The sequence below is a fragment of the Gallinula chloropus genome (assembly GCF_964237585.1).
Source record: "Gallinula chloropus genome assembly, chromosome: 22".
Classification (NCBI taxonomy): Eukaryota; Metazoa; Chordata; class Aves; order Gruiformes; family Rallidae; genus Gallinula; species Gallinula chloropus.
In genome coordinates, this window is record NC_140107.1 from 7,673,703 (window position 1) to 7,686,220 (window position 12,518).

General features: G+C 62.6%; 1 protein-coding gene across 1 annotated transcript; it reads right to left on the bottom strand.

Annotated features, from left to right (window-relative positions):
- Nucleotides 1-735: 735 nt before the first annotated feature.
- ZDHHC18 (zDHHC palmitoyltransferase 18) lies at nucleotides 736-11,862 on the bottom strand (the record flags this gene model as incomplete). The annotated part of the gene is made up of 8 exons (XM_084274215.1): nucleotides 736-964; nucleotides 2,165-2,274; nucleotides 3,686-3,790; nucleotides 4,144-4,190; nucleotides 5,277-5,414; nucleotides 6,785-6,934; nucleotides 9,363-9,523; nucleotides 11,606-11,862. 8 exons carry the CDS (start codon nucleotides 11,860-11,862, stop codon nucleotides 847-849), a joined length of 1,086 nt encoding a protein of 361 aa, XP_084130341.1. The 3' UTR covers nucleotides 736-846.
- Between the last annotated feature and the right edge of the window lie 656 nt (nucleotides 11,863-12,518).

Below are 12,518 nucleotides of genomic sequence, written 5' to 3' on the forward strand. Positions count from 1 at the left end.
AGGCTCTCCCAGCAAGCTGAGGTCCCTGGATCTTACAGCTACAGCCCTGCCAACCAGCATCTCATGGCAAGAGCCACAGAGCACAGCACATTCCTTCTCCCCCGTTCAAAGGAGGATCATCCCAAGCTGGGTCCTTGCTGCAAAACATTGTCAGGGCTGAAACACCACGAGTCCTTCAGCACCCACTCAGTGACCAGCAGAGAACAGGACCGACAGCTGGGACACCTGGCTGCCTCCCCTGTCTGCTGGGAACCAGCGTCCTCCCAGCCACACAGCCCCGACTCACCAAGGCAAAGAAGCTTCTGGAAAGGCTGAGCTGCTCTGGCAGCAGCTGAGGGGAGAACCTGGTTGTTAAGGGAGAGAACAGCCCTTCCAGCTTGGCACAGGGGAGCAGGACGTGGAGGTAACAGGGACACCGGGTAACTTCCAGCTCCATCAGCCCAGGAGATGGGGCATGACAGCCCAGCTCAGAGCAGGAACAGTTTGCCAGTGCTGACCCCCTGGGAGCAGACACTCTGGGCTCAGAGGGCTGGTGGCTCCCCAGACCTATTTGCTCCCCCCTGCTCTCTGCACGAGCCTGAGGGTCTGGCCTGCTGTTGGGGCTCTATCAATCACCAGGCTGGACAGGCCACATCACAGTGAAAAATCAACAAAAAAACCAATAAATAAATCTTTTTAAAAAAGAAAAACAAACAAACAAAAAAAAGGCAACACATGGCTCAAGTGAGTCTTTGGCAGCTCCGTGTCCCAGGGCTGTCCAGCCTGAGGCTGGGGAGATGGGCAGAGGGAAGGTACTGCTGGAGTGAGGTGTAGGCACAGCTGGCACTGGGCTATGTCACAGCACTGCTAGGGAATGTCTCCTACCATGCTGGTGTCAGTTTTGGCTCCGAAGGAAGGGACTTCGCTCTTAGGGCTGGACGGGGTCCCGACATCTGGCTGGATGAATCCTCTCCTGTCTATCAGACTGGAAGGCAGAAAGACAAGGGTGCAGAGGAGAGGAGGTCAGGTGAAGACAGGAGCTCCTGCGCTGCAGGAGACTCTCCCTGTGGGAGCTGCTCCCCAAAGCCCAGGCTGGAGTGTGCTGGGTAACAGCCTCCTGCCCATTCCCCAAGCCACCAGCTTATCACACAAGTCACCAGCTTATCACACAAGCCACCATGCAGCCTCTGGGCAGCTGAAGCTTTGGGCCACCCCAAACCTGGAGCTGAACTGGCAAAAGCTCTTCCCAGCAGGAAAACACCACGACTGAGGAGAGAAATCTCTGCTGTTGTGTTTCTCCCCAGGACCCCCCAGCAAACAGCTCAGGCTCTTGCAGACCCGTCATCCCCGAGCAGCAGCACCGGTGTTTCGGCACCTCTGAACCCACCAGAAGGCTCAGGGGTGCTCAGAGAGGGGCCAGGGTGTGAGGTGTAACCACACCAGCTCCACCTCCACAGACACCCTCCTGCTACCCCCAACCAGCATCTCCACCACGCTCTGTGTCAATCCAAACTGGATCCAGTGAATGAACTTCCCTGAGGGGCCCCTGTGCACCCTGGGACCTGCTGAGAGCTGGGACCCAGCGCACCAGGGTGCAAGGGCACACGGCCTGATCCTGCCCAATTGCACCCTCTTGTGACCAGCCCCGGGCTTCAGGCTCAGCACTCCCCACACCCACAGCGTTAACATGGGCTCTGGGTAACTCAGGCTCAGAGCAGGATGCTACTCCGGGCTTCAGGTAACCCAGGTGTTAGTTACACACAGGGTTTCCACGCTGCTCGGTGTGGGTCTCCACTGGCTGCTGGGCACGATGCTCCATCCTCAGAGAGCAGGAGGACAAGAGAATTACATCAGCACCAGCATTCACCAGCTGCTGCTGTGTCCCTTGGCACTGCACCTCTCCCCTCAGCGCCTCACAGGATGGGTCTGACCTCTGAGCTCCCCGAAACACTTCCAAGTGACCCCAACATCTCAGGCTCCACCACAGGAGAAGCAGCAGTTACATCTCACACCCTCCTCCAGCTGCTCTCTGCGGAGACTGGGAAACCCTCTCCCCATCATCACAGGAGGAGACACGTCTGTGCTGGCAGAGGCTCCCCCAAATCAGGACACATCCATCCATCCCGAGACCATTCCCACTGAACCAGATGCAATTCCCAACCCCACGGGGGTCAAAGGCTCCTACCTGGGGTGGAAGGGCCCGCACAGCACCGCGCAGCAGTTGGTGAGGATGCTCTTATGGCTGTAGGGATTGGCAAACTCCGAGCCCCTCTTGTTGGACCAGGAGCCTTTGATCTGAAAGGGAAGGACACGGGCACATTGAGCTGGGTCAGCAGGTAACCACACGGCACCGGACTCGGTCCAAACCCTGCTCAAGAGGGGTGAGGTTGCACAGGGCAAACGTGCTCCCTCTCTGCTTTAACAGCCAGAGGAGACAGCAACACACTGCTCCTGCCTCTGCCGAGGTTCAGCCTCACAGCCTGTTCCCTCCCCTGTGCTGCCTGTCTTCAATGCCAGCCTTCCCCTCCTCCTCCTCCTCCTCCTCCTCTCCTAGGCTGAAGGCTCATCAGAGCAGGGCTGTGGCTCATGGTGCCTCCTGAGCTCCTCAGCCTGAACACCCAGCAAGGGGATTCTCACGAGGTGCTGCGACCGGAGGAAACATCCTCCTCTGCCCCCACCCTGAGCAGCTGTCACGGGGCGGCTGATTTCGAAACCCCCTGACAGGGAGCGTGGGCACAGGCGAGCGGGCAGATGCTGTACCTGGCCTCAGGCCCCCGGCTGCAGCCAACCATTCACCCCTCCATTTCCTCCTTTTGTTTTTACTTCCCCTCCCCGGCTGCAGCAACAGGGTGGGGGGGGGGAGATGCAGCCACGAGCTGCTCCGGACTCGGGGTGCTCCGGATTCGGGGTGCTCCAGGGTGGGACCCCCATGAGCTTCCCTTACCCAGCCTGTCAGGGTTCTGCCGACACCTCTGAGCGGAGCAGGAAGGTGGAGAGGAAAGGGAGGGGCACAAAGGAAGCGGCAGAAAATCAAAGCAGGGTGCAGACCCGCCTGCCGCGGGGCTGGAAGCTCCCCGCGAGGATTACAGGTGCTGCTGGCCAGGAGGGTGAATTTGGGTGCTGAGGATCAGACAGATCCTGCTTTGCCATGCCATCTGCCCTGCTCAGGGTGCTCATTCGGCCCTCGGGGGCTGCACACACCCCAGGCTTTAAGGTAAGTCACACTGGGAGATGTCTGCACGTTACCAGGCCTGAGGAACTGGCAGAGACAAAAGGGACTTGCCCAGGGTCCCAGAGGAAACCTGTGGTTATGTGGGATGCTGAATTAAGCTCGCCCAAGTCCCAGGCTGACACCCAAATAAATCTCTGGGGCCAGCCTCCCCTTTTTCATCTCAGGACTCCTAATTTTAGGTGAGGCCACAGGCAGGCTGGAAAAAACACACACGTGGCAGCTTGTGACCCCCCCTGAGCCTGAGACTGCTGAGCAGCCCAGGCTGCTGTGTGCTGCCTCCTCCCTTCTCAGCCTAAAGGCCTTGGGCACGGGCTGTGTGCTTTGCAGGGGATTACTGCAGGGTGTTATCACAGGCAACGCCTTGCCAAGGCACTGCACTGAGGCCAGCAGCCAAGGACCCCCCCCAAAAACCTCCCCTCTGCCTCGGGGGCACCAGGGCCAGCCCCACAGAAGAACCAGCACCCAGGTACTTACGTCTTCGTTCGTCGTCAGGTTGGAGGCAACTAAGTAAGTGTGGAAACCTGAGAGGCCCAAAATGGACCAGACTGAGAAAAAACAGATCACCAGCTCCAGCACAGTGAGCCAAGTCAAGGAAACCTGGGGGAACAAAGTCACCCTGCAAGGAGAGGCAGAGGGCGGCTCTGGGAGGTGTGTGCTGAGGCCATGAAGCACCCCAGCGAGCTCCCCACTGCCCCTGCCCCCCCGCAGGCACCCAAGGCCCAGCCACTGCCCCTTCCACGCTGGGAAACAAGTCTGTGCCCCCCCTTTACACTCTGGCAGTGAGCTAAATGAGGAGTTAAGGGGTCTTCCTAATTCAGTCTGCAGAGGAGGAGAGGCCTGTCTGCCCAAGCAGAGGACTGAGCTGTGGGAAGCACAGGGAGGTGACACGACAGAGCTCTCTGTGTCACTGTGCCCACGTCAGAAGGATATCTGGCAGGGGTTGTCTTCAGAGTGATGAGGAATCCGTCTCTCTGAGAGCCTGCAAAGCAAAGCAAGGACAAGAAGTGATGTGATGTGATGTGCTGTCAGGCAGCCCTGTGCCTCCAGCCAACACGTCGCTCCCAAGGACGCAGCCGCCCCCCACGCGCTGCCTGGGAGCATCTGCAGCACCAGGGCAGACCCCTCAGAGCACGGACACAGCGCTGGGGGACCGGGGGCTGCCGGGCAAATCCCCCTCCCACCAGGCTGGGAGCTGCTGAGCCCACCAGCTCCCCTGCTCTGGGGAGTAGGGGGGGGATAACCCGGTCACCGGCTCTCTGCAGTGAGGTGCAGGGGGGATCGGGGGTTCCCAGCAGCCTGAGCCCCTGTTAATTCTGCACGCCCCTCCCCACGCTGCCCCCACTCCCCACGCTGCCCCCACTCCCCACGCCGCCCCCACTCCCCACGCCGCCCCCACTCCCCACGCCGTCCCCCTCCCCATGCTGTCCCCACTCCCCACGCTGCCCCCCTCCCCACGCTGCCCCCCTCCCCACGCTGCCCCCACTCCCCACGCTGCCCCCACTCCCCACGCTGCCCCCACTCCCCACGCTGCCCCCCTCCCACGCTGTCCCCCTCCCCACGCTGCCCCCACTCCCCATGCTGCCCCCCTCCCCACGCTGTCCCCCTCCCCACGCTGCCCCACTCCCCACGCTGCCCCCCTCCCCACGCTGCCCCCCCTCCCCACGCTGCCCCCACTCCCCACGCTGCCCCCACTCCCCATCCTGTCCCCCTCCCCACGCTGTCCCCCCTCCCCACGCTGCCCCCCTCCCCACGCTGCCCCCCTCCCCACGCTGCCCCCCTCCCCACGCTGCCCCCACTCCCCACGCTGTCCCCCTCCCCACGCTGCCCCCCCTCCCCACGCTGCCCCCCCTCCCCACGCTGCTCCCCCTCCCCACGCTGCCCCCCCTCCCCACGCTGTCCCCCCTCCCCACGCTGCCCCCCTCCCCACGCTGTCCCCCCTCCCCACGCTGTCCCCCCTCCCCACGCTGTCCCCCTCCCCACGCTGTCCCCCCTCCCCACGCTGCCCCGGTGCTGCTCAGTGGCAGGACAGGGCACACACAGGGCTGCCAGCACCCCGGGTACTTACGCAGGGTGAGGTGGGTGACGACGCAGGCGAAGATGAAGGCTGTCAGGAAGGAGAGGGAGAGGATGAAGGCATAGAAGTAGCGGTAGTTGCGCTTCCCCACGCAGTTGCCCACCCAGGGGCAGTGGTGATCAAACCTCTCTGAAACAAAGGGACAGGGTTGAGGGCTCCTGCTACCCCCCACACCCCGTAACACAGCGAGCTCGGAGCAGCCTCCAAAAACCCAGGGGTCCAAAGGGTGCTTCCACCCACCCCCCAGAGACAGGAACCCACCCACGTGGGACGTTAGGAAGACGTGTGCAGGCAGCACTCGTGCCTGCTCACAGGCCTGTTTGTCATCACGAAAAGCTGACCTGTTCCTCTCCCCAGACCCCACACAACCACAAGCCTTGTGACTGGTGACACCTCCTGTTACTAAAACCGAAAGAGAAGAGGGAGAGTGTGGCAGTTTGTCCAGCACCTGGCGGTTTGTCCAGCACCCAGCAGCACTGCATGTGTGTGCCACTGCTGCTCCCTTCCTGCAGGGCAGCTCCCCCCACCCTTTTCAGGGCAAAAAGCTATTTTCAGAGTTATAAAGGTACAACTCCAAAGGCAGGGAGAGCCCCTGGGAACCCAGGGCAGGCACAATGTACCTGGAACCTCTCCTGACCCCTCCCAGCAACAGGGCTGCACTTCACTGTGATGGGATGGTGTTAACAGGTTTTTTGGGGGTACAAGGGCAGACAAACCCATCATACACAACACAGGGGCACGGCTGTACCCCAGACAGCTCCTCTCCAAACACTGCCCTGGCCACGGCTGCTTTCCAGGGAGCTGTTCCAGAGTGAGGAGTGACAGCTACCCACAGCCACCCCCAAACAGGTAATGCTTGGCAACTCCCAAACTTCCCAATCAGAGCCCCAGGGTCCTGAGCAACTGCTCAGGGGCCAGTTGCTCCTTGGGCTGCTCCAGCAGTCGGTGTAGAGCGCAGCCTCTGCATCCATTCAGTGCACAACCAGGAGTAGCTCAGAGTTTACTCCTTGTGCATGTCACTAAATCTCATGCCGCTCTGCCCCCAGTTTAAGTCGCTCTGGTGCAGCCTGGCTGCACTGGGAACCTCCCTGCCCAGGCTGCCCCACACCTGCCTGAGGCCAGCAGGGCCTCTTCCTCAGGTCTCTGTCCATTCCCTCTTGCCCACAGCAGTCTGAGGACACAGAAGAGCTCAACCAGCATCTACAGTGGTGCCTCCACCAGCCTGGCAGCAGCAAGGAGCCTGCAGCAAACCTCATGTTCACCTGGGCTGTGTTTCACAGTACAGCCCCCCCCAGAACCAGAGACAGCAGAGAGATGGAGCTTTTGGGGTGCTGCCCCCCTCACCCTGAGCCACGGCACTGGTGTGAACAGGGAGATGACCATCCACTTGGCATGTCGGTTCACGATCCTTGGCAAGCAGCAAGAGCAAACCCCAGGCCATCACCCACCCCCCAAGACCCCTCCCCAGCCAGCAGCACCCTGCCAGGCTCTGGCCTTACCCACGCAGTTGTCGCAGACGCTGCAGTGGGAGGTGCGGGGCGGGCGGAACATCTTGCAGGTGTAGCAGTACTTGAGCTTCACCACGTACTTGTTGATCACCACCTCCATGGTGCGCGCCGGCGGGCGGTACGTGGAGGTGCCCATGCTGTCTGCAAGGGCACGGGGCGGCAGTCAAAGGGGGGCAGGTGACACCCAAGCCCCCCACCTCCCTGTATCACCAGGTAAAACTCAAGCCCCCCACCCCCTGTACACCAGGCAAAACCCAAGCCCCCCACCCCCAGTATCACCAGGTGAAACTCAAGCCCCCCCACCCCCTGTATCACCAGGTGACACTCAAGCCCCCCACCCCCTGTATCACCAGGTGACACCCAAGCCCCCCACCCCCTGTATCACCAGGTAAAACCCAAGCCCCCCACCCCCGTACCACCAGGTAAAACTCAAGCCCCCCACCCCTGTAACACCATGTGAAACTCAAGCCCCCCACCCCTGTATCACCAGATGAAACTCAAGCCCCCCACCCCTGTATTACCAGGTGACACCCAAGCCCCCCACCCCCTGTATCACCAGGTGACACCCAAGCCCCCCACCCCCTGTATCACCAGGTAAAACTCAAGCCCCCCACCCCCTGTATCACCAGGTGACACCAAAGCCCTCCACCCCCTGTATCACTAGGTAAAACCCAAGCCCCCCACCCCCTGTATCACCAGGTAAAACCTAAGCCCCCCACCCCTGTATCACCAGGTGAAACTCAAGCCCCCCACCCCCTGTATCACTAGATAAAACCAAAGCTCCCCACCCCCTGTATCACCAGGTAAAACCCAAGCCCCCCACCCCCGTACCACCAGGTAAAACTCAAGCCCCCCACCCCTGTATCACAATGTGAAACCCAAGCCCCCCACCCCCAGTATCACCAGGTGAAACTCAAGCCCCCCACCCCTGTATCACCAGGTGAAACTCAAGCCCCCCACACCCTGTATCACCAGGTGAAACTCAAGCCCCCCACACCCTGTATCACCAGGTGAAACTCAAGCCCCCCACCCTCCTGTATCACCCAGAGTGGGGTGAGGGATCGGCACGTGCTCTCCTGATCTCCATCACCCCAGCCCAGGGGGTTTGCTGTAGGATGAGCAGCCAGAAGCTCCAGCCAGCTCCTCGCAGCACTATTTATCGTTTCCCTGCCTGATGGCAGCACTGCTGGGATGCCAAGAGGAAGCAACCTCTGCCCAGCACTTGGGGAGCATAAAGCCATTGATAAATAGTGAGGGTAACAGCAGCAGTGCCCAGGAACTCCAGCTCATCTCTGTGTGATCCCAACACGAGGAGGCAACACCATCCCTCAACACACACGTGGTTCCTCCTCCCCTGAGTGCATCCAAGTCACAGGAACGGGGGTGACCTCTGGAGAAGCCACCCCCAGTGCTGCCAGCAGCACCACCAGGCTCCAGGGGCTCATTCCCACGCAGCAGGGAAGAGCTGTGAGCAGGTCTCAAGAGCCCCAGGTGGATTCCACTGAAATCTGGCGTGTGTACGCTGTGCAGCAGGGGAGGATTCCTCCTCCTCCTCCTCCTCAAGGTCAGGGATTTCCAGGCACACAGCAGGTTGTATCTGTGTGCCCTGGCACTTCACTGCTCGCTGCAGACCGGCAGCTGGAAGCTGTTTCTCTGCTCAGCAGAGGCATGAGCTGGAAAACCTCTGTACCATGACTGCAATTTTGGGGGTTATTCCTTTATTTTAGTCACTCTCAAAAAAGCCCCTTTCCAGCTCTGGGAAGCCTCTGAAGAGAGAGATGTAGCAGCCAGCACGGTAAGAGGATAATAAGTGGATTATGTTAACAGGAACAGCTGGCACATCAGGCAGCATCTGCAGCCAGCTTACTGCTTCAGGCACTTATAAATAGCAGCCTGGAGAACCCCCCCCTGGGTATTTTAAACCATTCCTCCAGTCAGATGCAGAATTACCACCCTGTGACTGTCTTCACTGAGGCAGGTTTGAGTTGTCCCACCTCAGCTCTGCCACATCATTTGTTACTCTGGGTCCAGAGGCCCTGGGTACAGACCCCATGGCCACCACCAGCAGCGTGGCACAGCAGCTTCAGCTGGGGATGACCCATCACAGGGGAGAAAACCTTTCAGCACAGCAGGCTCAATGGTAAATCATAACCTTACAGAGCATTCAGGCCTGAATTAATTACCCCAAGTCCTCACCAGGGGTACTGTGCAGAGGAACCAGCGTTCACACTCTCTAACGTGCTGTCATGGAGCAGCCTGGGAGATTCACTGAATCACAAGGTTGGAAAAGACCCTGAAGATCATCAAGTCCAAAATGCTCAGACTTCTAGAGCCTGGCAGTGTGATTCTGAAGGGAGGGGGACTCTGTGCCCCCCCAGATGCTGAGACATGCTCTGTAGTGGGATTTGTGCTCAGGACTCGTCACACCTCTCTTGTACCAGGGCTCCTAAGACACGATCAAGCCTCCTGATCTGATCCTCTGGCCTTTTCTCCACAGGCTCACAGAGTGTGAGCTCCCCCCCCCCCCACACACACACCCAGAGTTACAGACCACACACAGGACTCTCACCGATCCGCTTTTCCAGGTCTGCAGCCTCACTGGGGGTGGCTCTGGGCAGGATACCTGGGTCTCTGAAGCTTGTCTGGAGCAGGCAGCTGATGACAAAGAAGAAGAGGATGGCTGCAATGATGGGGATGGCCAAGGTGAGGTGACTGGCAAGGAAGGGGCAGCTGCCAAAAGAAAAAAAAGAGAAGAAAAAAGCCTTGTTACCAGCAGGACTGGCTGTCAGCTGTGACACTGCACACAGGGGCATCACGGGGTGGTGGGCTGAAACCTGCTGCTTTGCAGAGACCTTGGGAACAGCAAGAGCCAGCCCAGAGAAGGCTGGAGCAGCTCAGGGATGATGAGGGCTTTGGCACGAAGGGACAAGCCCCTGCACACACAAACCCATCAGCTGCCCCAAGGCCCCTGTAACAGCCCCATCAAGAGCACGTGGAGAAACACCCCACGCTGGGAATCAAACCCCAGAGATCCAAACTGGTCCAACACACGAAGCTGTGAGGGAGCTTGGCCTCCACTCAACACCACCTGGCTGCCTCCAGCTGACTCCTGTGCCCTTCCCCGTGTGCCAGATGTTGGGGTGAGGATGCCACCCCGCAGACACCGCTGGGACAGGGTCCCAGCATCTCAGCAGACGATGCCGGTGCCTGGCCGTGCTGCACCATCACCTGGGGCTGGTTTCCCACAGGTGGGGACCAGCCGGTTACTCACAGCAGGACAGGTGAGGACAGCGAGGAAGCAGCCCCGAGCCCCCCCCCCCCGACCCTCCCACCGCAGAGGGATTTGCTATTGTAAGCACCGCTAAGTACCCAGAGCCCAGGCAGACGGGCAGGCTGCTTGAGCCCCGCTGTCTGCGGGCAGCTCTAAGCCTCAGCAATGCTCAGAGGCAGTTTGAGAGGATTAGGCAACTTTTGTTTCAAGTCCTGAGCTCAGCCAGCCAGAACAAAGCAGCAAAACCCCTTTGGCCTGAGCCCAACGCTGCTGCAGAGCCCCCTCGGCCATCTCCCCGACACAGAAAGGGCTCGGGAAGGACAGACGTGAGCTTTGTTGCCATCCCTTCCCTGGGATGATCTCTGGATCCCATTTCTCCACCCCCCCAGGCACCAAGAAATCCCAATTTTTCAAACCAAGGAGTGAGCTCAGGCAAAGATGCCTCTGGTACCCAGCCCACCACCCGTGACCCACGCAGCAGAAGCGCTGCTAAAATAACACCCTGGAAAGCCCCAGGGTATCTTCAGCCCAGAAGCAGTGACGAGGCAAGAAAGGGGGGGAGCAGATGTCCTCTGCCCGGCCCGGAGATGTGCTGGAGCTGCCCGGCAGCCTCGGGCACGGCTGGGAAAGCCATGGAAGGGGCACAGAGGACACGGAGAGGAGCTTCCCAGCGGGATGCTGCTACAGCCTCCCAGGGCTGCCGGCCCCTTCCAGCTCATCTGACTTCTCAGAGCCTCTAATCCCATCAGATGCCTTCATCTCTCCATCTCCACGCCCGCAGGCTCGGGCGGCTTCGAGCCCCGCGGGGATAACGCCGTGATCCCCCGGCGGGCATCGCCCCAGCCCCTCCCGAGGCAGGGCCGCGGAGCTGTCAGTGCCCCGCCGTGCTCCGCTCCTTCCCGGGGTGCTAACGGGGTGCTAACGGGGTGCTCCGGGCTCTCCCCTCCCGCGGGCAGCCCCCCCGAGCCAGCGCTGCAAAAGGGAAGGGGCCGGGGGATGAAGCCCCCTCCTTCCCCAGCGAGGGGAGGGCAAAGCTCCAGCGCGGACCCTCCGGGCGGGACCCCAGGGCAGCCCAGAGCCGCTGCCACGGGCCGAGCCCGCGGGCTCGCGGCTTTCTGGCCTCGGAGAGGGAGCGGGGACCGGCGGGGCGGGTTCAGGGACACGGAGCCCATCCCGGGGGGATGCGAAACCCCCTCCCGGGGCCCGGCTGAAGCGAACGGGGGTCAGGGCCGGTCCTGCCCAGCCCTGCTGGGGATCGCCGGGGAGGGGATAACGGAGCTCCCGGTGCCCCCAGCCCGGGGGATGCGGGTGGGATGCCGGCGGCTCTGGGCGGAAGGAGGAGGCTTAAAGGAAGCGGGGAACGGCTCGAGGGGCTGACCCGACGTGGGAGGGGACCCGGGCCCGAGAGGGGGGGGGTCCCAGGCACCGGAGGGACGCGGGGACACGGCGGCGGGGGGGGGGGGGGGGAGCGGAGGGAGGGGGGACGCGGCCGACACACGCCACGGGCGCCCCGCAGCCCCCGTCCCGCGGCGAGGACTCACTCGAAGGCAAAGAAGAGGCCGCTGGTGAGCAGGATGAGGCCGAGGGTGAGCACGAAGACGCCGCTGTGCCGCGCCAGCATGAGGCGGCCGCCGCAGAAGAAGCGATTGCGGCCCGGGAACACCTCCCACTTCCGCCGGGGCCGCCGGGCCGCGCCGGGCCTCTCCGGCTCGGCGGGTAACGGAGGGCGCGGAGCGGCGACCCCCGAGCCCGGCGCCGTTACCCCGGGCGGGATCTGCCGGTACTCGCAGTCCTTCATGGCGCCGCAGCGCCCGGCCCGGCCCCGCCGCTCGCCCGGCGGACGTGTCCGCCCCGCCCCGCCCCGCCGCGCCGCCTGCCGGCCGCGCCGGGCACCGCCCCCGGCAGCGGGAGGTGGGACCGGCCCCGGGAGGTGTGACCGGCCCCGGGACGGGTTGTGTGACCGGCCCCGGAGCCCCAGGAGGTGTGACCGGCCCCGGAGCCCCGGGAGGTGTGACCGGCCCCGGGAGGTGTGACCGGCCCCGGAGCCCCAGGAGGTGTGACCGGCCCCAGAGCCCCGGGAGGTGTGACCGGCCCCGGGAGGTGTGACCGGCCCCGGAGCCCCAGGAGGTGTGACCGGCCCCAGAGCCCCGGGAGGTGTGACCGGCCCCGGGAGGTGTGACCGGCCCCGGGAGGTGTGACCGGCCCCGGAGCCCCAGGAGGTGTGACCGGCCCCGGAGCCCCGGGAGGTGTGACCGGCCCCGGGAGGTGTGACCGGCCCCGGAGCCCCAGGAGGTGTGACCGGCCCCAGAGCCCCGGGAGGTGTGACCGGCCCCGGGAGGTGTGACCGGCCCCGGAGCCCCGGGAGGTGGGAGCGGCCCCGGGACGGGGGGTGTGACCGGCCCCGGGAGGTGCGACCGGCCCCGGAGCCCCGGGAGGTGTGACCGGCCCCAGGAC